At 41.3% G+C, this 23,952-nt stretch overlaps 6 protein-coding genes and 2 long non-coding RNA genes across 12 annotated transcripts; 2 read left to right on the top strand and 6 right to left on the bottom strand.

Annotated features, from left to right (window-relative positions):
- Window positions 1-593: 593 nt before the first annotated feature.
- LOC124342788 (protein slit-like) lies at window positions 594-2,033 on the bottom strand. Of its 2 annotated transcripts, XM_046795950.1 has the most exons (4): window positions 1,322-2,033; window positions 1,123-1,257; window positions 907-1,061; window positions 594-818 (listed from the first exon to the last, which is right to left on the bottom strand). In XM_046795950.1, exons 1-3 carry the CDS (start codon window positions 1,980-1,982, stop codon window positions 922-924), a joined length of 936 nt encoding a protein of 311 aa, XP_046651906.1. In that variant the 5' UTR covers window positions 1,983-2,033; the 3' UTR covers window positions 594-818; window positions 907-921. The 2 variants fall into 2 exon arrangements, with proteins under 2 accessions (XP_046651906.1, XP_046651905.1); XM_046795949.1 differs by lacking the exon at window positions 594-818 and having other exon boundaries at window positions 887-1,061.
- Window positions 2,034-2,039: 6 nt separating this feature from the next.
- Window positions 2,040-2,698, bottom strand: LOC124342952. Its single transcript, XR_006919019.1, has 3 exons — window positions 2,476-2,698; window positions 2,313-2,410; window positions 2,040-2,243 (listed from the first exon to the last, which is right to left on the bottom strand). It is a non-coding gene; the product is annotated as an uncharacterized LOC124342952 (long non-coding RNA).
- A 618-nt stretch (window positions 2,699-3,316) lies between these two features.
- On the bottom strand, window positions 3,317-5,007 carry LOC124342719. Its single transcript, XM_046795847.1, has 4 exons — window positions 4,894-5,007; window positions 3,930-4,815; window positions 3,727-3,861; window positions 3,317-3,644 (listed from the first exon to the last, which is right to left on the bottom strand). Exons 1-4 carry the CDS (start codon window positions 4,999-5,001, stop codon window positions 3,505-3,507), a joined length of 1,269 nt encoding a protein of 422 aa, XP_046651803.1. The 5' UTR covers window positions 5,002-5,007; the 3' UTR covers window positions 3,317-3,504.
- A 491-nt stretch (window positions 5,008-5,498) lies between these two features.
- LOC124342722 lies at window positions 5,499-10,652 on the bottom strand. 2 transcript variants are annotated; one of them, XM_046795850.1, is made up of 6 exons: window positions 10,559-10,652; window positions 9,537-9,693; window positions 7,085-7,178; window positions 6,022-7,009; window positions 5,811-5,945; window positions 5,499-5,746 (listed from the first exon to the last, which is right to left on the bottom strand). In XM_046795850.1, exons 3-6 carry the CDS (start codon window positions 7,109-7,111, stop codon window positions 5,610-5,612), a joined length of 1,287 nt encoding a protein of 428 aa, XP_046651806.1. In that variant the 5' UTR covers window positions 7,112-7,178; window positions 9,537-9,693; window positions 10,559-10,652; the 3' UTR covers window positions 5,499-5,609. The 2 variants fall into 2 exon arrangements, with proteins under 2 accessions (XP_046651806.1, XP_046651805.1); XM_046795849.1 differs by lacking the exon at window positions 10,559-10,652 and having other exon boundaries at window positions 9,537-9,701.
- A 3,232-nt stretch (window positions 10,653-13,884) lies between these two features.
- On the bottom strand, window positions 13,885-15,179 carry LOC124342877. Of its 2 annotated transcripts, none has more exons than XM_046796080.1 (6): window positions 14,953-15,179; window positions 14,740-14,890; window positions 14,585-14,672; window positions 14,329-14,514; window positions 14,141-14,256; window positions 13,885-14,066 (listed from the first exon to the last, which is right to left on the bottom strand). In XM_046796080.1, exons 2-5 carry the CDS (start codon window positions 14,886-14,888, stop codon window positions 14,206-14,208), a joined length of 474 nt encoding a protein of 157 aa, XP_046652036.1. In that variant the 5' UTR covers window positions 14,889-14,890; window positions 14,953-15,179; the 3' UTR covers window positions 13,885-14,066; window positions 14,141-14,205. The 2 variants fall into 2 exon arrangements, with proteins under 2 accessions (XP_046652036.1, XP_046652037.1); XM_046796081.1 differs by having other exon boundaries at window positions 14,145-14,256.
- Window positions 15,180-15,290: 111 nt separating this feature from the next.
- Window positions 15,291-16,906, top strand: LOC124342756. The gene is made up of 5 exons (XM_046795895.1): window positions 15,291-15,611; window positions 15,702-15,827; window positions 15,903-16,172; window positions 16,246-16,460; window positions 16,516-16,906. The coding sequence occupies exons 1-5, from the start codon at window positions 15,503-15,505 to the stop codon at window positions 16,894-16,896; spliced, it is 1,101 nt and encodes a 366-aa protein (XP_046651851.1). The 5' UTR covers window positions 15,291-15,502; the 3' UTR covers window positions 16,897-16,906.
- A 22-nt stretch (window positions 16,907-16,928) lies between these two features.
- On the bottom strand, window positions 16,929-18,637 carry LOC124342744 (protein ALP1-like). Its single transcript, XM_046795883.1, has 5 exons — window positions 18,215-18,637; window positions 17,992-18,139; window positions 17,777-17,905; window positions 17,403-17,707; window positions 16,929-17,340 (listed from the first exon to the last, which is right to left on the bottom strand). Exons 1-5 carry the CDS (start codon window positions 18,467-18,469, stop codon window positions 17,029-17,031), a joined length of 1,149 nt encoding a protein of 382 aa, XP_046651839.1. The 5' UTR covers window positions 18,470-18,637; the 3' UTR covers window positions 16,929-17,028.
- Window positions 18,638-19,324: 687 nt separating this feature from the next.
- Window positions 19,325-22,305, top strand: LOC124342998. Of its 2 annotated transcripts, XR_006919077.1 has the most exons (5): window positions 19,325-19,458; window positions 19,511-19,600; window positions 19,703-19,815; window positions 20,862-21,205; window positions 22,237-22,305. It is a non-coding gene; the product is annotated as an uncharacterized LOC124342998 (long non-coding RNA). The 2 variants fall into 2 exon arrangements; XR_006919078.1 differs by lacking the exon at window positions 22,237-22,305 and having other exon boundaries at window positions 19,325-19,600; window positions 20,862-21,037; window positions 21,099-21,236.
- The last annotated feature ends 1,647 nt before the right edge of the window (window positions 22,306-23,952 follow it).

Here is a 23,952-nt window from a genome sequence, read left to right as displayed (position 1 = left end):
AGCCTGTGATGTGGCCTCATTCTCTGATCAAATTGAGTTAAGACATAATTATTTATCCGGCAACAGCAGCATCAGGCGGGTCATTTGAAATTCAGTCGATCAACAAATCAAAGTGACAAAAACAGGAAGTGAAACTTATACACAGTCGACTTCCTATAAACGGAAATTGGAAATTTGAAATGGGGTCTGAGAAATGGGAATTTGAAATTCAAATATGAATAGAGAAGAGTCGCTCTCCCCTCGGGGCTCTATGTTATATAATAATGAGGCATTGGGTATTTTTGGTCTTGCTGGAAAACCCAGCGACGGATTTCAGTCGTTATTTCTTTGGTGTATATTCTTCTTATTTGAAATCCTCGTTGAAATGAGAATTCCCTATGGATTTTAATCGCCACTGTCGTGGGAAATCTGATAACAAACATCTGTCGACGGATCAAACCATTTCCCTTTTTATTGACCACCTTTTGCTTAGTAACTGCGCAGTCAACAATAAATCAACGTGACATTTTTACAACCCAACGTGGCCGAGCAATAAACCTTTGGGGTGTCGACCCCACCGAAATTTAAACGAACAATTAAAAGTCGAGCGTCTAATTCCAAGTCTAAATGGAGTTCACGAACTTGTACAACAATGAATGGGACTAAATTACACAGGAACGTGAGTGGCGCTTATTAACGACGTGCTGAGAGCAGAGGCTGAAATGGCAACAAAAAAATTTAACGGGGCAGAGAATAAAATTAAAAAAAGGCTGTGTGACCGTGACCTTATGTAATACCCAACACAACATTAAGAGACCGGAAAAAGGGGGGCATAGCACCTGCGGGTTAATTATTATGAACGAGAAGGAAATTTGTATTTTCTTTTGCCTTTTTTATTTTAACAAAGAATCAACTTATTTTATTTACTTTTGATGGACGATATTACAAGCAATCTGTAAACGAATCGGGACTCAGATCCTCGAACCGGAAGAATCCGCCGCAAACTCCGTTCCTGACACTGGGCAGAAGAGCTGGATTGTCGCGGATCAGCCAAGCCAAACCGCAATCGCAATTAAAAGGATCTGTAATAAAACACAGAGCGTGAAATAGAATGTCATTTGTTTGAAAATGATGATTCATTACTTCCGGTCACGAGAACTTGGCCGCCTGATCCGCTGGATGGCGTCGCCATCTGTTGGAGCATCGACAGGAAAACGTCCGATCGGAATTCGTTCAAATTGTTATTCTCCAAATTGACTTGGGCATAAGTGAAATCGCCTTTTTAAAGATAATTAATTCATACCAGTAGAAATTATTCAATTTGTATTTTTAACTTAAATACCTTGAAATGCTCCGCTTTCGACGGCTGTTAGTGAATTACTTTTGAGACTGACGAGAGTGACGACGGCACCAAAGTCCAAAGTCAATTGGCTCATGAACGGCACGACGTTGTAACTGACGTCGTAGACGGACAATTTGGAAAATGAGCCAATCCGCGGGATTCGGGTGAGTCCGTCGTTGGCCAGGATCAGCTCCTGCAAGGAGCTGGCCGACGACGAACTGCCCACCGACACCAAAATGCCGTTGGCCGTTTCGTCGCTCAATCCGTTGCCGTTGAGGTAGAGCCGCTGCAACCGGGCCGGAGTCAAATCGGGAAAGGCCGCCGTTTCCAGCCCAGTGCAGCCGGAAATGATGAGCTTCTTGAGGGCCGGCAAACTGGGCAGATTTTCAATGACTTGAAGATTCAACGTGTTCTCGAAGCGGAGGGTATTGAGCACCGAAAAGTCCGTCAGGAATTGCATGTCCGTCTGTCCGGCCAGATCGCAGTTGAATATGCCAAAGACGGTCGTGTTGAACCGCGTGAATTCAAAGGCCGCTGGATCGATCGTCAGTCCGATGCTGGGCGAGGCGTTGGGTGGGCAAATGAGGAAAATGTTTTCGGCTCGTTTGTCCTGCAAAAGATCGGCGGGTAAACTGATGGAGGATCCGGAAGGAGACAACATGACCAAATAGAGTCGAAAGGTTTGAGTGCGGAAGAAGACGTCCTGGATGTCCTGGACGGACACGTCTGTGCAGGTGACTTCCAGCCCGTAAGCGGTTAAATCGCAAGTGCAAGGGGAATAATCTTCCGGACAGACAGACCGTTGCTGGAGTAAAGTTTCATTCCAGGATGAAAATGATAATAATTCCGTCCTTATTACGTCATTGTGTTTAGTCGTTGCTAAAACTGTTGCCGATAGACCCCAGAGGGCAGCAACAACAACCTTTTTTGGTATACAGAAAAGAATGTGAATGGGGTGTAATTGCGATACGAATATTGAATCAAGTCTCACCTGAAACATGACTTTAAATGATGATGGCATTTCGGAAATGAATTGGCTGATAGTGGCTATACACACGCGCCAGTGCGTTTATGGTAATGGGACGACAACTATGGAAGTGATTTCATGACAACAACAACACATCGATACCATTCGTGGCTTATTAGAGGCTCACCCATCAAGATTGAACGTTATCTGCAATGAAATAGTCCCGCCATCACGCCGAGGTACAATAACACGGATATTACACCACCATTGGGATGCTGGTGTTGTTGTTGGGGGAATTTCGTATTCAAATTTTGACTCAAACGCGCAGTAGTGACATAATAATAAGTACAAGTGTTGTTTGTTGTTGTCACATTTGATGCGGTGTCGTCGGGCACAATTGTTGAGCTGTATGCAGATCAACAAACAAGAAATAACTAATATGCTGGGGGAATTTGAATTCGTTGTTGCTGTATTGACTTAAAGGAGAGATTAGAGGGGAATTTTTTTCTACAGGTAATCCAAGCGCTGTGCTATTGAGTTATATAATACGCGGCTGTGTCTTATGGTTATTTCTTATCTTGTCAACTATGAGTTGAGTGCGGTTGATGAGTGACGTTTGTAATTCCCCTCGGATTTCATTATATTTCTCTGTGCTGCTGCTGTCGCAATGTGGGAAATCAATTGTTTGTCCAGTTTCGATTGCCAACGGATGTAGGCCAGCAGCGTCCATTACACTGGGGGGCGACATTCCAGGACGATAAGCTGATTGCACGTGCGCCTTTATCGACTGTCGGATTGGTTAACAACAGCCAATATAATTAAATGAACGGTCACCTTTTAGACTTTTGGCCGCGGACCAAATCTCAAAAATGACGTAACGTGTGACATTTTTACCAGCCACTAATAATATAAGAAGAAGGCGGAAACCGATTATTATTGAATTATCTCCCAATTCATTTTCTTTCGCACGTCGTTTTTCATTTCATTTTACTCATTTCTTTATTTAAGTCAAACTGAATTATGTTGGGCACTGCACAACAAGTTTATTCACTTTTGGCTTTTTAAACTCAACCGGCAACACCCAAAAATGAAATAAGATAAACGTGAAAAAGGGAATTAATAATAACATTCGTTTCTTTTCTATTTTAATAAGGTAGTAATACAATTTGAATAATAGTTGGGTTTTGGCGCATCAGGTCTGGAATGAAGGACTAACTTAAGGACAGTCGGCGTACGAATCGGGATTGAGATCCTCGAATCTAAAGAATCCGCCGCACACTCCGTTCTTGACACTGGGGATGAGAAAGGCGTTGTCGCGGATCAGCCAGGCCAGAGGACAGCCGCAATCAAAATTATCTGAAAGAAAAACCAAACGATGAATAACTACTCATTCAAAAGAGAATTGAATTAAAAGAATTTCAAATTTGATTATTATTACTTCCAGTGACGACGACTTGGCCTCCAGAGCCGGCCGGTTGGGCGGCCATCTGTTGCAGCATCGATTTGAAGACATCCGCTCTGAATTCCGTCAATTTGTTGCCCTCCACTTCGACTTGGGCGAAAGTAAAGTCACCTAATTCAATCAAATCGAGTTAGCTAATAGAATTTGATTGGCGAACTGTTTTTGTTAGCGGCTATTACCTGAGAAAGCGCCGCCTTCGATGGCCGTCAGGGCGATGTTGGTGAGGTTGAGGGAGACGACGCGGGAGCTGAACAGGAGCGCCGATTGGCTGATGAAAGGGATGACGTTGTCGCTGACGTCATAGGAAACCAATTTGGAGAAAGAAGCGATCCTGGGCACTTTGGTCAGGGCGTTGGAGGCCAAGGAGAAATGGACCAGGGTGTTGGCCGACGAAGAACTGCCCACCGAGATCAGAATGCTGTTGGCCGCAGCGTCGGTCAAGGCGTTGCCGCTGAGAAAGAGCCGCTCCAGTCGGGCGGGAGTCAAGTCCGGGAAGGCCGCCGTCTCCAGCCCAGTGCATCGTTCGATGGAGAGCTCCTTAAGGAGCGTCAAGGTGTTGGCCGGAAGGGTGGCGATGGAGGCCACGTTCAACGTGTCGACGATGCGCAGCGAGTCCAGGACGGTGAACCCAGTCAGAAAGGAGAGGCTCGTTTGGGCGACCAGATCGCAGTCGTGAATCTCGAAAATGGTCGTGTTGAACCGCGTGAATTCAAAAGAGGCTGGATCGATGGTCAGACCCAATTTGGGCGAGGCGGCCGCCGGACAGTTGAGGTAAATGCGCTCGGCCCGTTTGTCCTTCAGGAGATCGGCCGGAAGGTCGATGGAGGCGGTGGCCGAAGTGGCCGTCAGCGCAACTGAGTAAATGTCCAGCGTTCGCGTCCGGTAAAAGACGTCGACTATTTGAGCGACGGTCACGTCCACGCAGGAAATTTCCAGGCCGTTGGCTGTCAGGTCGCAAACGCACGGCGAATAATCTTCCGGGCAGACGGCCCGCTGGAGACCACCAAGCCGGACATGGGGTGGATTAGCCGCAACGGCCGTCAGGAGGAACCCAGCCACCAAAACCTTTTTGCCATTAATACATAATAACCGAATTAGTACATTTAAAACACAAAAATAAAAATTTTAAAATTTGTAACTCACCTGGAAAAGGTTGCTGAAGGATGACATGATGCTGCTATGAAAAATTGAGTGTGTGCAGGTCGGTACAGCACAATTGACTATAAACGACATGGGCGTGATTGAGCTCATTATAAAGTCTTTGACCGCGGCCACTCGCATTGGGGCGGCTATTGTTGGGCAATATTGCGGCACAGATCTTAAACTGGCCCTTATCTTCTATCCAGCAGCTTCAATTGTGTCACGTCTCAGCAATGTGATTTACAAACCGCTGGGCATCATCAGACGTTGCGTTGGCTAATGCCACCAACGCCTGCACTCACCTTTTTCGTTATCGCCGGATTTAGTTCGTCACATTTTGACATTTGCTGTGCACCGGTTAGCCAAAGGGAAAGTACATCCGTCAATCGGTCGCTTATCATCATTCTTATCTGCTCTAATATTTGGTTGATTATTACGACGGATTTATGGGATACAACTGCATCCATCTAGGTGATTCTATTGCTGTTAAATTTCAACAGGAGTTATTTTAATGATGAAATGATGGTTAATATGTACAGCGTCTTATCTCTCCACTAAAATCACCGATATTTACTATATAATTGAGCAATGAATAATATTGAAGGAAATCGTGCTGGATTGTTTATTCAACTTTCATCATCGATGCAATAGAAGTAGTGGATAACGTCTAACGTCAATGAAAAGAAGAAAGTCAAATTCAATCACCGGTCCTATCCGTTTTAGCAGTCAACGTAGGAATCAGGATTGAGGTCCTCGAACCTAAAGAATCCGCCGCAAACTCCGTTCTTTACACTGGGCAGAAGAGCTGGATTGTCGCGGATCAACCAGGCCAGAGGACAGCCGCAATCAAAAGGATCTGATAGAAACAAATAATAATTAAGTATACATCTATCAAAATTAAATCATTGATTCAAATTTACTTCCAGTGAGGATCACTTGGCCTCCAGAGCCGGCCGGCTGGGCGGCCATCTGTTGCAGCATCGATTTGAAGACATCCTCTCTAAACTCGGTCAATTTGTTATCTTCCAAATTGACCTCTGCATTTGCATAGTTACCTGTAAATAAATAGGAGTTTACAGAAAATTCCGTTACATAATAACCTTAGACACAAAATGAACATGTATAATATACCCAAGAAAGCCCCGCCTTCGATGGCGGTCAATTCGATATTCTTGAGGCCGACCAAGTTAACAGGTACGTTGAAAACCAAATTGGATTGGCTGATAAAAGGAATGGCGTTGGAACTGACGTCGTACCAACCCAATTTGGAGAAAGCGCCAATCCTGGGCACTTTGGTCATCGTGTACTCGTTGGCCAGGATCAGTTCCTGCAATGAACTGGACGACGAGGAACTGGCAACGGAAATCAAAATGGCATTGACGGCCGCATCGGTCAACCCGTTGCCTTGCAGGTGCAAACGAACTAGCCGGGCGGGAGTCAAATCGGGAAAGGCAACATTTTCCAGTCCTGTGCAGTTGACAATAAACAATCTCTTCAATGCCGGCATAGTCGAGGTGGGCAGAGTGGCAATAGCTTCGATATTATTGGAATCGTCAACTCTCAAAGTGTTGAGGACTGAGAAATCGTTCAGGTATTGCATGTCCGTCTGTCCGGCCAGATCGCAGTTCAAAATCCCGAAGACGGTCGTGTTGAACCGCGTGAATTCAAAAGTCGAAGACGCAATAGTGAGGCCGAGTTTGGGGGAAGCGTTGGCCGGGCAGCCCAGGTAAATGTGTTCAACGCGTTTGTCTTTCAGGAGGTCGGCGGGCAAATCGACAGTCCCAGTGGCGGAAGCCGAGGCCGTCAGGACGACCTGGTAGAGGTCGATGTTACGGGTGCGGTAAAAGACGTTGGTAATATCGGCGACAGGAATGTCTACGCAAGTGACTTCGATCCCGTTGGTCGTCAATTCGCAAAGGCATGGAGAATAATCTTCCGGGCAGGCAGCTCGTTGTTTAGTATTAGTTTCAAGTCGATGGATCCCCTTTGGAAAATGGCGACTGGCGCCTTTGTTATTCGAAAAAGTCATTCCCGGCCTGACGTCATCGACGTTGGTGTCGTATTTCCTCTGCTGTCCATCGGCTAGGACAGCCGTCAGCAGAAGCCCGAGGGCTAATACCTATGTACGAATTATTTATTTAAATAAGCAATAGCGAATGGGAAAATGTTTACGTAATGGATAATATTAGCTGACCTGAAAAATGGATTGAAACGCTTGCATGTTGGGACTGAGAAATGTTGTTCACTGCTGAAGCTCAGTGCGCACTTGACGACGACGGCCCAAATGCCTTTATTTTATAAAGATCTTTTAAGTCAATATAAGATAGTGAGTTATTTTGGACTCTTTATTTATTCCGTTATCTGCTGTGAGACATTGGACAATTCGTCGTGTTGATACCAGCATAAATGTTTCGCTCCACTATCAAATTGTGCCAGCCTCTGTTTTCTTTGCCTTCCTTGTTGAAGATACCAAGTTACGAATCTTAAAAATCAATGGGACCCCATACTGCCTTCTTACGACGTCCTCCCTCTATGACAATTACTCCGCCTAGATCAGTATTTGAAAAATTTAAACGGCTAAATTGTCAGTGAAATAAAAATAATTATTTACTCAACCTCGACTTCACTTTAATACACAACATGAACATTAATCACAGCTTACACTATGATTTGTGACTAAATATTTTTTTCTTTAAGCTTCAAATCTATAATATTACGAAATTAATAATATGTAACTGGTGTTTTTTTCTCCTATCTTAATAAATTTCTACTTTTATGTTGATCAATCAACCATCGGGGATGACATGAAAATTCGTTTAGAATAGAACTCGAATAGAGAGGGGTTGAATTCAGGACTGCTCAACGTAAGAGTAGAAATTCTTAATTAAGGAGAAACAATATCAGTATCATAATAATTGATCATTGTTTGTAATTATGTGGTTATTTCATTAGCAGTAATCATTTAAAGTCAATAGAATTTAAATCAAATCAAATTATGCAAAAACAAGCCCAATTGGCGGTTGCTAACAACCTACGACACACCCAAACCTTGATAAAGACCGGCAGTTAATGGAAAGTTCAGTTATACGATTGATTTTCATCATCTTTGAAATACAAAAATGGCACGAGGACAGCAAAACCGAAATGGAACCCACACGAGAAAATTGACGAAAAAGCAGAAGCTGGCGCTTGCATCGAAAAGGCTTACCCACGGTCAGGAAAAAAAGGCTATCCTTATCACAAAAATCTTGGCAAGAGCTCTCTTCCTTTTCAAACGAGAATTGACACAGTTTCTCAAGTCATGGGGATTGGCCCCTCGCAAATATCAAGACACGCCCACCCTTCTCAAGAAAATGATTGACTATAATCAACAGATACCGAATTTCTTTGGAACCACCAAACGTCGAGTGGAAGTCGTTACCGCAACGCTACTTAAGGCCACTTATGGCAGAAACGCCGTCTTCCACGGTGTTTTACCCGTTGTCTGGAGGGAATGGAAAAAGTTTCTCCGAGCTTGGATTACAGTGGCGAACATGATTGGGGCCAAGTCGCTAGCCCAAAAGTTACGAAAAATGATGACGCGTCTACTTTCCTCGCACGGACGACGACCCTACACCGTGTCGAAAAACACTATTTTCATGAGTATGGCTTCGGAAGAGACGACTAAATGGACATCCTCCAAACGATCGGCCGCCATCGCGATTGGGCACATAGTTTTCGACACTTTTCTTCAAAATGTGGCACCGAACCTTCGCACATTCATCGATTCAAATAACATCAGACCGAATTGGACTTCCGTGTTGGACGCATATGAGCTGAGTAAGCTCATTTTGGACAAATGCAGCGCCGACTGCTTTTTCGTTCCGCCCGGGACGCAAGATGAAGATGAATTGATAACAAGACTGGAAGGAGCGATGGAGGGGCGGCATGCGGTAAGTCACGATAAGCAAGAGAACGTCTTCTATAATTGGGAACCATACTTAAAGGATTGTGTTTATATACTGACAGCGATTCACTGTCCAGACGCAGCCGCACGCGTCCAGAAACGCCTTGATCGCCTCACTGCATCCAGAGACCAGGCCAAAAAACAATTTTCTGCATTAACAGCTCGCCGCGTCACTACCGTCCATCGCAGCTTCCTGCAAGCCAAAAAATCGCCCCAACTCAAAGGTAAGCCAGGAAAGTGGCCGAGGCCTAATAGTCGATGGTTGAAAGGAATGTGTCCGTCCCAAACGATCGGGGACGCCTTTAGATTCCGACTCAAGAACAAGGTTCACAAGATTCTTCATTAACCGAATTTCGATTCTCTAAATTCTCTTGATTGTTGCTGCTAAGTCGCTGATACGTTGACCGTAATTCTGAATACAAAAGTTGTCGATTTGAAAATTTTCTATCTAGTCTCGTCTTTCATTCAGTTGCAATTAGTTATGAATAATTAAATGGATAACTCATGACTCATGAGAAGCAAAAATACGAAGCGGTAAAATGATCTGACAATAAAGCCGGTCAAATACCACATATGTCAGAAATTCTATCAATCCTCACTGAACAAATTTGTTTCTCAACTGAGGCTGGTATAACAAAGAGCCAAACAACACACACTTGGCACTTCCAAACGAATACAAGGGAAATTGTCAGATACATACCTGTTAGATATACTGTTGAAGACATAGTGGCATTCTCCATCATGAAATTGCAGTCAGCCAACCGTCTAACTTTACTGCTGTTTGGTCACCAACTGCTTGTTGAAAAGGGTAGACAAATTCACGCGGGATGCGGTGGTGAGCCCCAATGTTGGCACACCTTCAAACCTGGAACACAAAAAGATTGCACAGCAGTTAGGATAACAACTTCGGAAATAAAACAGTAAATTAGTCTCAATTTGAATTTGTTCTTTACGCTTGCATTCTAAAAATACACAAATCTTACTGGATAATAATAAAAGATTGATTTTTAAAAAGTATTTCATAGAAAGTCAGTGATCAGCTGGGTGAGAATGATCAGGTCATCAATTTCAACCCTCTCCTTTGAATCTGGAACGTGTAGGCAAAATTCAGGCTTCCATTAACTTTTACATTTTTCTCATTGGCTACTCACTTTACTTCAGCTGGGATATTTTGTTATACATTGTGAAGCTATGATCCATGACTATCCACATGTAAATTGGAGAAATTGCTATATTAACCATGCATTGTGTCTATAGCTTCAGGAGTAGGCTACAGTGGCTACAGCTAGTTCAACCTTGTTACGAGATATTCTTCTTAAACGGATTCTTCCAAAGGCACAGACAATTCTAAAAGTCAAACAGTAATTGGAAAGTATAGACTTGTCGTGCATCAGCTAAATGATGCTGTAACATTGGCTAAGAATCACACGAAAAATTTCCCAATAGTTCCACCATTTTCAGTATGGAGATATTATAAGTCATATGCAAGAGAAACCATCGACGCCTCACCTCTCGTACCGATGAGATCTTATTCTAAGAGATGTAGAATGCTTAACTGTTTTCTCACATTTTATCGGTTACTATACCTACACATTTTCAACCACGCGTAAGGGGGCGCGATACTTGTGATAACAACACATGAATTTTAGATCAGGCAATGAACAAACAAAAGAATACTTACGTCAATGAACTTTTTAAGCAATTAATTCAATTTCACTCTACTTTGTAAAACTACTCCTCTCCCCACGACTGGTTAACGTAAATTGTAAAGGCCGGTCACTCAGCCACAATCTGTTTCAATCACGCTCTCTTCAGAACAGCATCAGACAGTGTGCCCACTTGCTTGGTAGTCGAAATCCCCAAACAGTTGCCAGATTTTCGGAAAAATCACCATTCGCCAAAGTCAAAATCACCAAAAAAACACCACAATTTTTTTTTAGTTTTTAATACAAAAAAACGTTTTAAAGGTTGAAAAGCGTTAATTCTTATTTAAGTATCAATTAAAACACACTCAAATTAAAATTACAGGTTAAACATTGCTTGTAAGTGTTAAAAACAGTTTCTAAATTTGGTATTCTAGCAATGTTGACATTGGTTAGTTGTGTGGTCTTGCACTTGCAGACAGTGTCGCCAGTGTGCAACTACTCCCTACAAGTCTACAACTCCCTACAAGGTACAAGCTACAACTACCCCATCGGTTGCCAAGTTTGGTTAATTAAAATTTTAAAAATTAAAATCTCAACCTTAAATTTGAGCAACTTAAATAAATTTTTTTTTATATACAAATATTTCCCAAAAAATACAAAAAACACCACAAAAACACCATTATTTTCTGACACCATTTGAACACCATCAGACAGCCAAAAATCACCAAAATGGTGACAAAACACCAAAAGTGGGCACACTGGCATCAGAGTGGCAGACCGGCAGGGTGGAGAATGCAGACGAACTTCCGTTTTAACAGCGATGCCATTTTAGCTCGACGGAGTTTAATCAAATGTTTGATAAGTCAATCAGAGAGTCAATCAAAACAGTCTCAATTAAATTCATTTGTCGTATCAAAGTAGACGCCTCTTTAATAATAATAATTAATTTTTAAAAATATAAATAAACCAATAATATTTTATTTTACCAACATTTTCCGATCGGACAAAAAGTCCGGATTTCGTCTTCTTTATCTCAAAACAAATAAGATTTTCGATAAGAATGACATACAGTCAATCAAGACAGGGCAGGTCCATCTTGATTAGCTTTGCATAGATATTTCCTGGGCAAGGAAGAAGAGAGAAGAGTGCATAGTGAGAATAACCATTTATTGTACATTATGGACTAAACTGATAAAATACGCATTTATAATGACCAAAACTTCGCTTATCTAAGGGGAACAGTTGCGCCAGTGGTATGAGCCTTGTGCCTCGCGCCAAGTGCAAGAGGGCCGTGAGCCAGCTGTTCAATACCCGGGGTAAGACTTTTTTTTAAATTATTTTTAAGGAAGTTTTATGGAGTTGGAAGATATTATATACATAATTTTGTAAATTTAATAAAAAGAGATTTCTTTTCTAAACACAATGTTTTTTTTGTGAAGGTTTAACAGATCTATTTAACTATTGTTTGTTTTCCTCATTTTTTAGCGGATTAGCTACTTAATGCAATTCGCACATACAGTCAATCAAGACAGGGCAGGTCCATCTTGATTAGCTTTGCATAGATATTTCCTGGGCAAGGAAGAAGAGAGAAGAGTGCATAGTGAGAATAACCATTTATTGTACATTATGGACTAAACTGATAAAATACGCATTTATAATGACCAAAACTTCGCTTAACTAAGGGGAACAGTTGCGCCAGTGGTATGAGCCTTGTGCCTCGCGCCAAGTGCAAGAGGACCGTGAGCCAGCTGTTCAATACCCGGGGTAAGACTTTTTTTTTAATTATTTTTAAGGAAGTTTTATGGAGTTGGAAGATATTACATACATAATTTTGTAAATTTAATAAAAAGAGATTTCTTTTCTAAACACAATGTTTTTTTTGTGAAGGTTTAACAGATCTATTTAACTATTGTTTGTTTTCCTCATTTTTTAGCGGATTAGCTACTTAATGTAATTCGCACATACAGTCAATCAAGACAGGGCAGGTCCATCTTGATTAGCTTTGCATAGATATTTCCTGGGCAAGGAAGAAGAGAGAAGAGTGCATAGTGAGAATAACCATTTATTGTACATTATGGACTAAACTGATAAAATACGCATTTATAATGACCAAAACTTCGCTTATCTAAGGGGAACAGTTGCGCCAGTGGTATGAGCCTTGTGCCTCGCGCCAAGTGCAAGAGGGCCGTGAGCCAGCTGTTCAATACCCGGGGTAAGACTTTTTTTTAAATTATTTTTAAGGAAGTTTTATGGAGTTGGAAGATATTATATACATAATTTTGTAAATTTAATAAAAAAAGATTTCTTTTCTAAACACAATTTTTTTTTTGTGAAGGTTTAACAGATCTATTTAACTATTGTTTGTTTTCCTCATTTTTTAGCGGATCTTGTGTTTTGTGTCGGATCTGCATCTTGTGTTTTTTGACAGATCTGCTGACAAGTGACAAGCTCAAACACACAAGAAAAGACTAAACAGCATCCCAGGCTTGGACTTTCTTTAATTTTAATGGGTAAACTAAGCTGAATTATACATTTAAAATTACTCTATAAAAAGCAGAATGTTCTAAACAACGATAATCCTGAACATTTCTAAGATTAGATAAGTAATTCTATGCTTAAAAAATAAAAAACCCGCTTTCTACTATCCCCACAACGTTAAAAGGACTCGTTGGCGCACGATCCTAATTTTGCGGTTGTGCAACTCAGCATCCCGAACTTGTCTATCAAATTATCTAAATCATTTTATGTCAATATACGTACAGCCTCTGAATTTCTTTGTATGCCAACTCTTCACGTTCATTTTCCAGACGGCGATATTCAATTTCTAACTCATGGAATCTGCAGTTGAGTTCAGAGAACTGGCTCTTACGCTAAGCGTTCTCATCTAGTAAAGGAAATATTGTCAGAAAATAACAAGTGAAACTCGGAAAATATGAACTTACCGCCCAATTTCTTGTTTTCACGGGTAAGCTGATCTTTCAGTTGGCGAGTTTTGTCCAGTTCGTGAGTCAAATGGGAAATTTGTCGCCTTGTTACGATTATCTCTCTTGGAAGCGTAGTAAAGGACAGTCAGCTCAATCTCATCCAACTTGAATTTGAATTCAATGTTGATGAGCTCCAGTTGCTTGCGGCGGTGCTATTAGCCTAGATTAATCAAGTTTCAATTATAAAACTTCGCTTTTTTTAGTGTTTTGATTAATTACCTTCTCCAAATCGATAATGAGAACGTCTACCTCACTCTGTAGACGTGACGTCCTCTTCTCCAAACCTGAGCATTTGAAAATCAAAGCGCTGATCTGTTTTTCAGTTATGTAACCTGGATGTGACATTTGCGCCTAACAAACAGGAAATGAATCACGAACCGTTTTCATCAAATCGAAGGGGAAATTTATAAGTCCTACCTGATTTCTTCGATCTCTTCGGTTTGAAAAGTGCAGGCATGTTCGTACTTGGATGCGTTCTTTGTCTTCAAAGCGACGACGCAGATGTTCGAATTGATTTTGCTTGAGGTGAGTTGGTCTTCAAATAGCTGATATTTTCGTAGCTGAATTTCAGCTATCGAACTTCCTTGGTTCAATGTTTTCCTGTTGACCAAATAAATTTATTGTGATAATTTTCCTTTAACAAATTGTAAATTAATCGTTGTCTAAAAGTATACAAACGAGTTTTGTGGCTGCTGATGTCGATAATATGCTGTTGAGCTCTTCCACTTAGAGTGTGTACTCATGAACGTGCAACTCTAACTTTTCGACTTGCTTGGTGTACGTAACTGGCCTGGAAAAATAAACAATGATTTAAGAATAATTATTCCGTCCTGTTCAAGAAGAATCTACAATGGGATCTTACCCTTTCTTTGTAGGCTGACTCAACTTGAGACATAAGCTCGACTGCAGAGACAACAGAAGACAACAGCTCCTTCTGCAACTTTGACTTCTCTTTCTCAGCCCTGAATGAACTACTTGATGAATCTTTGCTGGGAGAATTATCAATTGGGCGTTTCTCAGCTCTGTTCTTGAGATTTAACTTCTTCGCCTAGATATTTTCAAAATAGAGAATTATTCTTCTCGTTGTGTCACATCAAAACTCTTTGACTAAAAATTACCGTTAACTTCTTCACTACTGTATAGTGAATTATTCTTTCCAATGACTTATTCCTTGGCAATGTTAAGGTTATTTCTTTTATTACTCGGCTGAAAGAACAGAAGCAGAATTATATAAAAAACATTTGTTTTCACAGAAAAAACAAACAATTCTTACCTTAGCTGAATGCTATCACTTCCAGAAGCAGCCAATCTTCCCAAACTTCTCGCAAGAAATAACCAGATAGCCAGTTCCATAAGCTCAACTACACAGGGGCTTCCGATATACCCAGCTCCTCCAGTGAAAAACATGTTTTCAGTCAACATACCTATAATAATAAACATAATTATATAAAAATATTTGTTCTAGCACAAAAACAATAATTCTTACCTTCCAAATTAAGGAAAAAACAGATGTCTACAACAAGTTTCTTAGAAAAGAAAACATATTGTCTGCTTCACAAACATAATTATTCATTTGAAAACAAATGACAAACGACAGTCGTTTAGAACATTAAAAGAAACACAACTAACAAATTTACGAAGAAAACTTTCACCATGAAAATAAGCTTGAATAGAATATAATCAAGGATTCCGACAGCTATCAATTGGCGACAACTCTGGGGCGTATCAAGTATTGAAGCCCTCACAAAGGATCACCGGAAAAAGTGAGATCCAAACAAAGTTTTACGTGCAATCTAGCAGACGACGTAGAACGCCAGGGGCGCACCAGGAAAAGACGCAGCGCGTGAGCGCGCTATTCCATTCTTCGAAAGCCTCCGGAAAATATGAATATAAAAAATTTTTAATAAGGCGGGGTAAGAATTTGTATGAAAACGGAGAAAATGTGAGAGGCTGAGACAGAAACGCCTTCTCAGGGTGCGCACATTTTCGTTGCTTCTTTTTTAGTTTGTAAGAAGCGTTCACTGAAGAAGGTTAAAATGTCTTCGGAGTTTGGAATGGGATCCAGCGTTATAAAGTATAATTTTCCATGCGGTGGCATTGTATATCTGCGTGTGACAGAGGAGACAAAACTTCGATATCAGACAGGTAAACACATATATATTTTTTTGTGATTATAGTAGTGATTTAATTCATTTTGCTCGTGTTACACACGTGTGCTGTGCATTACATATCTAGATTCATGTTACAAAGCGGAAATTGACGCCAAGGCGTATCAGCATTTTCTCGAAAAAGAAGAACAGAGAAGGAGAACTGAAGAAGAAGAAACAAAGCTGGATGAGGAATTGAAACTAAAAGAGACTAGTAATTATGAATATTTTTTATGTCTTCTACAGATCAATAGTTATTATATCGAGTAAAAATTTTATTTTTCATAAGATTCCCAACCTAATCATACAAGTGAGTCGTCGGAGGAAGATGACGCTGCCACAAACAAGCAAAAATTTCCGATTGGTGCTGCATCGCGAGTGCGGGTGGAAAACGGAGTAATTTCCGTAGCTCCCAAACCAACTGCTTCTCGAAAAAGATCTACATTCACTGGCAAGAAAGTTTCAAAAGGACCAACTCTTTCCGTAAAAAAAAGAAGAGTGGGCCCACTTGTTTCTGATAGAGACGAAGAACCAAAACCTTCGTCATCGACTATCGAAAGTAATTTTTGAATTAATTTGTATCATAGACATTGATTTTATGTTTCTAATAATTTACTCTCCTTTCTTTCCAGACAACTCTGACGAGATTGACGATATGGGCATCGAAAAATGTTTGGAAAAAGAATCGGATCAAGATGTGGCTCTTGAAGATTCGGGATCGGATGAAGGTGGTGGCGATCCTGGCAAGTGGACAACTAAAGAAGTGTCACTTCTTTTGGATATATACCATAAGTATAAGTCGCAATTTGACGAACCGTATGCTGTCAAGTTTCGCATCTGGAATAAGGTGAAATTTCTAATCTTATTCTCTTAATTCTAGTGTTAATTTTTGTTGTCATTAGATTTGTAAAATTCCAGAAATCGCCGCCACTGGAAAGTCATCAGTTCAGCTGTCAAAAAAGATTGACAACTTGAAAAAGACTTGGCGAAAGATGAATCGGCCTGGTGCAAAAGCTAGTCAACAGTGGAAATGGACTGAACAAATGGACCTCATCTTTGGGGATGACCCAACAATCGAGTTGAACCACGTTGCGGAAGTGGGTGATAGAGGTCCCAAGAAAACGGCTACCAGAAGCACCAACTCGTCTAATTGGAAGACTCAATTAATTAATATTGAAAAAGAAAGAGTTGATGTTTTGAAGGACATTGCTCGAAGTCAAGTAAAGAAAAGTGAAACCTTTGATCGCTTGACTTCTCTCATCGAAAAATGGTCCCAAAAATGAGAATTAAATAAACGTGATGAATCAAATGCAAATGTATTTCTATTTTTTTTATTTAATTATTTTTAAAAACTCGGTTCAAAATTATAAAAATAATTATCAATGGATTGCCTTTCTGAATGTTGGTACAATCAATTACATCAACAGATAGGATATTTCAGCGCGTTTCCTTTTCCCTGCAGCTGTACCAATTACAAAATTTTCTCCTTCGCCATCTTCATTCGCAACACCATCTAAATCCTCAACACCAAATTCATCTTCATCCATATCACCAAACTCAATACACAAATTATGAAGGCAGCAGGCTGCAATAATGACGTCGGGAATTCGGTTCAACAGCAACATGTCTAGATAGCGGAGTCGTCTCCATTTTCCTTTTAACAATGCAAACGCTCGTTCAATTGCTGCTCGATTGCTTGATAAAATACGGTTGAAATTCTTCTGTCTCTGTTTAAATTATAGGCAAAATTTAGTTATTGGAAACTGAATATAATCACAAAGTTACTTACATCAGAAAGCCCTCCATTATTTCGATAAGGTTTCATTATTCTGATGGTCAAACCGTATGCAGAATCTGCTAATAACACATAACGCGTGCCAGCAAGCAATCTTGTTAAGTTCTGACTAAGCCTGCTATGTGCATAGACAGATGAATCATGCATTGACGAAGGGTAGCCAGTGGATACATCGATAAATTCCAGGTTTGGTTTGCAAACCGCCTGAAGCGTAATTGCACAGAATTTTTTCCTATTTGTATACGCGCGACATTGGTGGAGTGGCTGGCGAATTCTGATATACGTGCCGTCAATGCTGCCTACAAATGTATCGAAATAAGAAGTATAAGTATAATGAAAAAACAAAAAATATACTTGATACTTCATACCTATAGCAAACGGAAACGTGAATTGCTGTGTAACGTTAGGATATTCATGTCTGGCTGGCCATTTAATAAACTTTCCTGAGTTTAACCGGAAAGCTCTAGCGACTGACAAAAAAATGAAGTGTGCATTTCCTGCGAATGATAAATTAATTTGATATTTAAATAATGAAACTCTTAACATAAACTTCAGTTGTTTTCAATTAAAAAAATAGGCCTACCCATTTGCAGTCCGAATCTATCTCCTATGCCTCTGAAAGATTCTAAATTTCCAAGTGTCCACAAAGTCAACAATAATTTTGTTTCAACTGGTACACATGCTCGTTTTTCAATTCCATTGATGTGTGGTGCCATGATACGACACAAGTTCTGCAATACAAATACATTTTATTTAATTTAAAACATCACATTAGACATAATTTATTAAAGGTCTGCCGGTTTTACCTCAAAGCTTCCTCGAAACATTCTAAAATGCTTTTTAAAGTAAGGGTCGGAGTATCCTGTAACTGTATATTCTACATAACCCACGATTCCCGAAAATTTTCTGGGACCTTCTCTGTTGTCTGAGTGGAGAACATGTTTGGCAGAATTAGAAGCAGATATTTCTTGAAAAATAATGTCGTCGTCGTCAACATCTTGTTGGATGATTTCATTCAGTATCGCGAGAGCGATGACAGTCCCTTGATCGGGAATCGCCATATAAATGGTATTCTTATTTTAAGTATTTTACTGAAAGATGTAGATTGAATTGTAGATAGAATAATTTACTTTCACTGCTCACTTTATTTTTGTAAACACTTCACAGTGTTGGACACTGACGTCTGCTATTGCTTCAAACGGCACCAGATGGCATACGAAAGAGTACGAAAGAGGGATCCAAATCATCTAGTGAAAATTTCGTCTAAGCCGACGAAATCCAAGGTGAGGGCTTCAATACTTGATACGCCCCTGGTTGATTTGATTTGAGACCTTAGGTGTCTCTGGCCATGGCGCGTATGCGCCACTGGTTGCAGATTACGGGATTCCGGAGGAAACCCTTACACACCGTTTTTCTTTTGTGGTTGTTTGGGGGCATGGATTTAATTATTTAAAGGAGGAGAGGGGGGGGATTACTGGTTTACAGTCGATTAATCAGTTTAGTTTTTGTGAGGTATGTGATAAGGTGTTTTGCTATTTGTTTTTGTGTGTGTTTAGGGATGGAGTAGTTGAGTCCTGTTATTGTTGGAACGTCCAGGGGGAGCTTCTGTGATACAAGGAAGTCTATCAGTGGGTTTCTCGCGCTCGCGTGGTGTGGACACTCGATGAGGATGTGATTGTTGTTTTCAATTTCTTGGCAGCCACTTGAACAGTACGGTGAGATTTCAGAGTTCCATTTGTTGGTGAAGTAGTTGAGTTTGTTGTGACCACATCTAAGCCTTAGAAGGGCTACTTGGATATATCTTTTCTTGTGGGTGAGCCAAGGTAATATTTTCATATCTGTTCGGTTTGTCACCGCCAGGTTCGTTGATAGTGCCTTTATTTTGATAAATGTTTCTTGTTTGTGTCTGTCTTTGAGTTTTGAGAGGTTTTCTTTAATGTTGGAGGTGTAGGCCATCGTCAAGCCATCTGGATCAGTTCTGGTCTTATTTGCTAGTTCGTCGGCAATTTCGTTACCATATATTCCTGAGTGGCTTGGGATCCAGAGAAAGGTGACTTGCGTTCCTGCTGATTTTAAGTTTTTTATTAATTCAATGATTTCAGGAATTAGTGAGCTGGCTTCCCATTTAAAGTGTGTGACGGCTTGAATTGCTGACTTGGAGTCAGTTATGATTATAATATCTTGCCAGTCGAGTGGGTACACAAATTTGAGTGATTGTTGGATTGCTGCTAGTTCAGCGTTGAAGCTAGTAGTGTAGTTTTCTAATACCCATGCTTTTCTTTCTTGTAATTTAGGGATGAAAAAAGCGCAGGATGAAACTTTTTCGAGTTGGTGACACGATCCATCTGTGAATACGGAGAGGGCTGAGTCTGCTGCATTTTCAGTGAATCTCCTGAATAATTCTTGAGTAAGTTGTGGGTTGTTTCTTGCCACTTTTTTTGATGTTGGGAGCAGTTGAGTTTTTATTTCAAATAGCTGCCAGGGTGGGAGGGGTTCTATCCACGGTATTTCACTGGGGGCGGTGTTGAAGGCTTCTTCTGTGTTTGTTTGGATCATTTTTAGGTGTGGGATCACTGCCGGTGTGCTTCGTAGTTTCCAGCCAGTTGAGTTTAGTGTAAGGTTGTGTAGTGTTGTGTAGGCCGGGTTCCCGGGTCTCTCGTTCAGTTTCATGAGGTATCTGGAGCTGAGCAGGTCCCACCTGTGTTTTATTGGTGTGAGTCCGGATTCGATGTAAATAAGGGCAGTGGGGGTGGATTTAAGACATCCAAGGATGTTGCGTAGTATAGTGTTTTGGGTTTGTTCTAGTTTCAGGAGCTTGGATTTATTCATGGATGACAGGACGATAGAGCCATAGTCGATTTTGCTGCGTATAAGGGCTTTATAAATTCTGATTAATAATCCTGTATTGAGAGTAGATTTGCCGGACGTCAGGAGTTTTAGTAGGTTGGCTTTCCTATTGATGCTGTGTAGGATATGGTTGGTGTGGGCCTCCCAGTTTAGTTTGGAATCTAGGATTATACCTAGATATTTGTATTGGTCGACAGGGGTAATCCGGGTTCCGTTGAGGTAGATAACTGGGTCTGTTTCATTTGATCTTTTTCTTGAGAAAGTAATGATGGCGCATTTTGGGACAGAGAATTTAAATTTCCAGGTAGTTGCCCAATGTTCAATTTTGTTTAGGTACCTTTGGAGAATGGGTTGGGCTTCCGGTTTTGAAGGTGTTGTTGTGTAGATAGCAATGTCATCAGCAAAAAGGGAAAGTTTGTCTCGTGGTCCAGGCTGTGGAATGTCGGACATCATGATGTTAAAGAGAAGGGGGCTGAGGACACTTCCTTGGGGGACTCCTTTGTGTAGAGTACGGGTGTTTGATATGGCATTTTCTACTTTAACGTTTATTGATCTATCCGTGAGGAAGTTGTTGAGCCATTTTAACGTTGTGCCTCTGATTTTCAGTTTGGCGATTTTGTAGAGCAGGCCCGTGATCCAGGTGTCGTCATACGCTTTGGCGAGGTCGAGGAAGATAGCTGTTGTGGTGTGGTTTTGGTTGAATCCACTTTTAATGGCTGCTTCTAATTGGATGAGGTTGTCTGAAGTGGTGCATCCCCGTCGGAATCCAGTCTGGTGTTTGGGTAGGAATGAGTGTTTGTCTAAGTACCATTTTATTCTATTGTTGATCATTTTTTCCATAAGTTTTGCCAGGCAGGAGGTCAGGGAAATCGGACGGTACGAGTCGGCGTTTTCTGGTGCTTTCCCAGGCTTTAGGATTGGGGTTACTGTCGCGTTCTTCCATGCATTCGGTATGTATCCTGATTGAAAGGTGTAGTTTAACGTAAATAGTAGAGCGTTTAGATTTTCTTCAGATAGGTGTGAGAGCATTTTGTTGTGGATCCTATTGACGCCCATGGCTTTATTTGGAAGTCCTCTTGTGCAATTTTTTAGTTCGATAATATTGAACCTAGTATTGAGTGGATGCGGGTCTTCATTAACGATTGCGTCTTGAATTATTTGTTGGTAGAGGATGTCTCTGTCATCTACTATCTGTGCTGTGTTGGGGCAGAATTGGTCCAGCAGGGCGTTTGCTTTCTCCATGGGGGTTGTTAGATGGTGGTTTGATGCATCGATTAGATTAGGCCATACGTATTGAGTTTTTTTCCTGTTGATCATCGACTTAGCAAATTCCAAAATACGGAGGTGTTCCCAGGGTGGTCTAAGGAGTCGATGTACTTCGTCCATGAATCGTTCTTTGCTTTCATTATTGTTTTCCTTTTGATGGCTTCTAGTATGTTTAGTTCAATTTTGTCTGTTTGTAGTAAAGTTGATCACCACTTGTTGTACGCTCTTCTTGCGGCGCTTGTTGCTTTTTTGCATTGGGGGTTCCACCACGATTTGGGGCTTTCTTTTGGGAGCGGATTTTTGTTGGGCGTGAAGAGTTCTTGGCTGGCATTTATAATGGAGGTGTAGAAGGTGTTGTAGGCTTCTTCCGGGGAGCTTGCATCCCTGAGGTTGTTATTCGTGAGTGATTTTGACACGATTTCATTCCATTCGTCCCATTTTTCATCTGTAAATTTCCAGTTAGGGTTTGGTATGTTCGGGGGGGATATGTCGAGGTTGACATTGATAATGACGGGTAGGTGGTCACTACTCCAGTAGGGGCCGGTGTGGATAGTCATTGATGGGGCTAGTTCGGGTGATGCTATAGTGAGGTCGATTGTTGAGTTTACGGGGCTGTTGTTGCTGGGTCGGGTTCCTAGGTTTTTCGGTGTAATAAGAATGCGGTTGGGTTCACTTATTAAGTATTCACTAATTGTTTTTCCATTTCTATTTTCAGGTCTTCCTTCTTCCCATAGTTCCGAGTGTGCGTTCATGTCACCGCCTATGATCGTCTCGTTGCGTGGGGTGGAAGATTGACTCAATCTCTTCTGCTGTGCATGCATTGCCGTTTGGGCAGTAAATGGACAGGATATCGATGGGTTGGTTATTCCTAGTCCTAAATGTTATTCCTATTGCTTCGATGTTCCTTGATGGTGGGAGTGGTAGGGGGGCCGCCGGGATATTCTTCTTAACTAGTATGGCTACTCCGCCACCTAGTGTTGGACGGTTAAGTGTAAAGGATTTGTATGCTGAGAATTTGGCTGTGTAGTTATCTCTCCAATGGGTTTCGCTGAGGAGGACGATATGGGGGTTGGTTAACTTAAGATTGTATTTAAACTCCTGTAACTTAGATTTGTAGAGGCTTCTTGCGTTCCATTGGATAACTTTTAGTGGTTTGGTCATTTTTTTGGTGTGTTTTGGTTGGTGCTAGTAACGGGGTTTGGTTTTCCTTGGGGTCGGAGGTTTGGGCTTATTACTCTCTCGAGGAGGGAATGAAGTTTCGCTAGTTGTTCTTGGGTGTTGGTGAATCCCTTACGCATTTCCTTATTATTTTGGTCTACTATTGTGGGTAGGGCGACGAGGGGTTCAATTTGTTCCTTCACTGTTGCCAATTCTGATTCCAGGTTAGCTACTCTGGTTGTCAGTTCCGTGATGGGTGGGGATAATAAGAGGTTGTCCATCTGCTGTTTCAGTTGTTTGACTTCGCGGCGCAGCGCCAGGATTTCAGGATTCTCTTGTTCAATGGAGGGTAGGTGGATTGGTTTCGCTTGGTGGTCTCTTCTATCTAGGAGTTTTCCTGCTTCACTAATCGGGATATTGTTCTCATAAGCGAATCTTATTACTTTCTGTTTATTGGCAAAGAGGGGGCAAGCATTTGAGCCCGCGGCGTGACCTGTCTTATGGCATGTTGGGCATAGTAGTGGATTCGGGCAAGAGGGGGATGGGGGGTGTTGTTGGGCGCAGTATCTACATATTGCAGCGATTTGGCAAGTATCTTCTTGGTGTTGGAGTGACCAACATTTACGGCATTGAGAGGGGCGTGGGATGAATTTTTTAACTCTGAAGATTTCGTGGGCTACGATAACTTCACTAGGGAGGATTTTAGAGTTAAAGAATAAAGCTACTGTCGTCAATGGTGATTTTCCTCCTTCTGGGCCTGAGTGGAATCGTTTAACTTTTATGACTCCTTGGTTAGACAATAGTTCTAGTAGGTCGTTGTCGGAATTGTTAATGGGCACATTGTAGATTATACCTTTTAGTTCAGTCTCTGATTTACTTAGTGAACAGGTGATTTGGAATTCTTTTACCGCATGTAGCTCTAGTAGATTTTTCTTTTGCCGGTTTGACGTGGGGTAGATGTAGAGTTGTCCATGCTTTGTCCACTTAGTGCCATCTTTTACGGTGCCAATAGTGTCGATTAGTCCGTTGATGAAGTGTTTTTTCTCCAGTAGACTTAGCTTGTCGAATGATTGGGGTTCACTAACAAGGTTCACAATCACAGGGGCTCCATTTTCAGGGGGAGAATTAAGAGTGTCAATCAGCCGGGCGTGTTGGGGGCGAGGCGCGTGAGGGTAGTTTAGTCTTCGTTTGGCATTGCCTTCTTCGATTCCATCCATGGTGTGGTCGATGGGCTCAGATAAAGAGATTGGATTTTGTTCGTCGGTCATAGTCG

This window comes from Daphnia pulicaria, chromosome 6 (assembly GCF_021234035.1).
Source record: "Daphnia pulicaria isolate SC F1-1A chromosome 6, SC_F0-13Bv2, whole genome shotgun sequence".
Lineage (NCBI taxonomy): Eukaryota > Metazoa > Arthropoda > Branchiopoda > Diplostraca > Daphniidae > Daphnia > Daphnia pulicaria.
The sequence above is the reverse complement of the archived record's forward strand: the minus strand, read 5'-3'. Positions and strand labels throughout refer to the sequence as shown.

What these genes read in the sequence shown, in the direction of transcription:
- LOC124342788 (XM_046795950.1), bottom strand. Translation starts at nt 1,982, where the DNA reads ATGTTGTCTCCTTCCGGATCCTCCATCAGTTTACCCGCCGATCTTTTG. An exon ending in CGAAAGCGGAGCATTTCAAG is followed by an intron (nt 1,258 to 1,321) that starts GTATTTAAGTTA and finishes ATCTTTAAAAAG; the next exon opens with GCGATTTCACTTATGCCCAA. An exon ending in CCAAGTTCTCGTGACCGGAA is followed by an intron (nt 1,062 to 1,122) that starts GTAATGAATCAT and finishes GTTTTATTACAG; the next exon opens with ATCCTTTTAATTGCGATTGC.
- LOC124342719 (XM_046795847.1), bottom strand. Translation starts at nt 5,001, where the DNA reads ATGAGCTCAATCACGCCCATGTCGTTTATAGTCAATTGTGCTGTACCG. An exon ending in CCTTCAGCAACCTTTTCCAG is followed by an intron (nt 4,816 to 4,893) that starts GTGAGTTACAAA and finishes AATGGCAAAAAG; the next exon opens with GTTTTGGTGGCTGGGTTCCT. An exon ending in CCAAGTCGTCGTCACTGGAA is followed by an intron (nt 3,645 to 3,726) that starts GTAATAATAATC and finishes TTTTTCTTTCAG; the next exon opens with ATAATTTTGATTGCGGCTGT.
- LOC124342722 (XM_046795850.1), bottom strand. Translation starts at nt 7,111, where the DNA reads ATGCAAGCGTTTCAATCCATTTTTCAG. An exon ending in CGTTTCAATCCATTTTTCAG is followed by an intron (nt 7,010 to 7,084) that starts GTCAGCTAATAT and finishes ATTCGTACATAG; the next exon opens with GTATTAGCCCTCGGGCTTCT. An exon ending in CCAAGTGATCCTCACTGGAA is followed by an intron (nt 5,747 to 5,810) that starts GTAAATTTGAAT and finishes TGTTTCTATCAG; the next exon opens with ATCCTTTTGATTGCGGCTGT.
- LOC124342877 (XM_046796080.1), bottom strand. Translation starts at nt 14,888, where the DNA reads ATGTTGACTGAAAACATGTTTTTCACTGGAGGAGCTGGGTATATCGGA. An exon ending in AGTGATAGCATTCAGCTAAG is followed by an intron (nt 14,673 to 14,739) that starts GTAAGAATTGTT and finishes CTGTTCTTTCAG; the next exon opens with CCGAGTAATAAAAGAAATAA. An exon ending in AGTCAGCCTACAAAGAAAGG is followed by an intron (nt 14,257 to 14,328) that starts GTAAGATCCCAT and finishes TTATTTTTCCAG; the next exon opens with GCCAGTTACGTACACCAAGC.
- LOC124342756 (XM_046795895.1), top strand. Translation starts at nt 15,503, where the DNA reads ATGTCTTCGGAGTTTGGAATGGGATCCAGCGTTATAAAGTATAATTTT. An exon ending in ATTGAAACTAAAAGAGACTA is followed by an intron (nt 15,828 to 15,902) that starts GTAATTATGAAT and finishes ATTTTTCATAAG; the next exon opens with ATTCCCAACCTAATCATACA. An exon ending in AGTTTCGCATCTGGAATAAG is followed by an intron (nt 16,461 to 16,515) that starts GTGAAATTTCTA and finishes TGTTGTCATTAG; the next exon opens with ATTTGTAAAATTCCAGAAAT.
- LOC124342744 (XM_046795883.1), bottom strand. Translation starts at nt 18,469, where the DNA reads ATGGCGATTCCCGATCAAGGGACTGTCATCGCTCTCGCGATACTGAAT. An exon ending in TGTTTCGAGGAAGCTTTGAG is followed by an intron (nt 18,140 to 18,214) that starts GTAAAACCGGCA and finishes TTTGTATTGCAG; the next exon opens with AACTTGTGTCGTATCATGGC. An exon ending in ATAATGGAGGGCTTTCTGAT is followed by an intron (nt 17,341 to 17,402) that starts GTAAGTAACTTT and finishes TAATTTAAACAG; the next exon opens with AGACAGAAGAATTTCAACCG.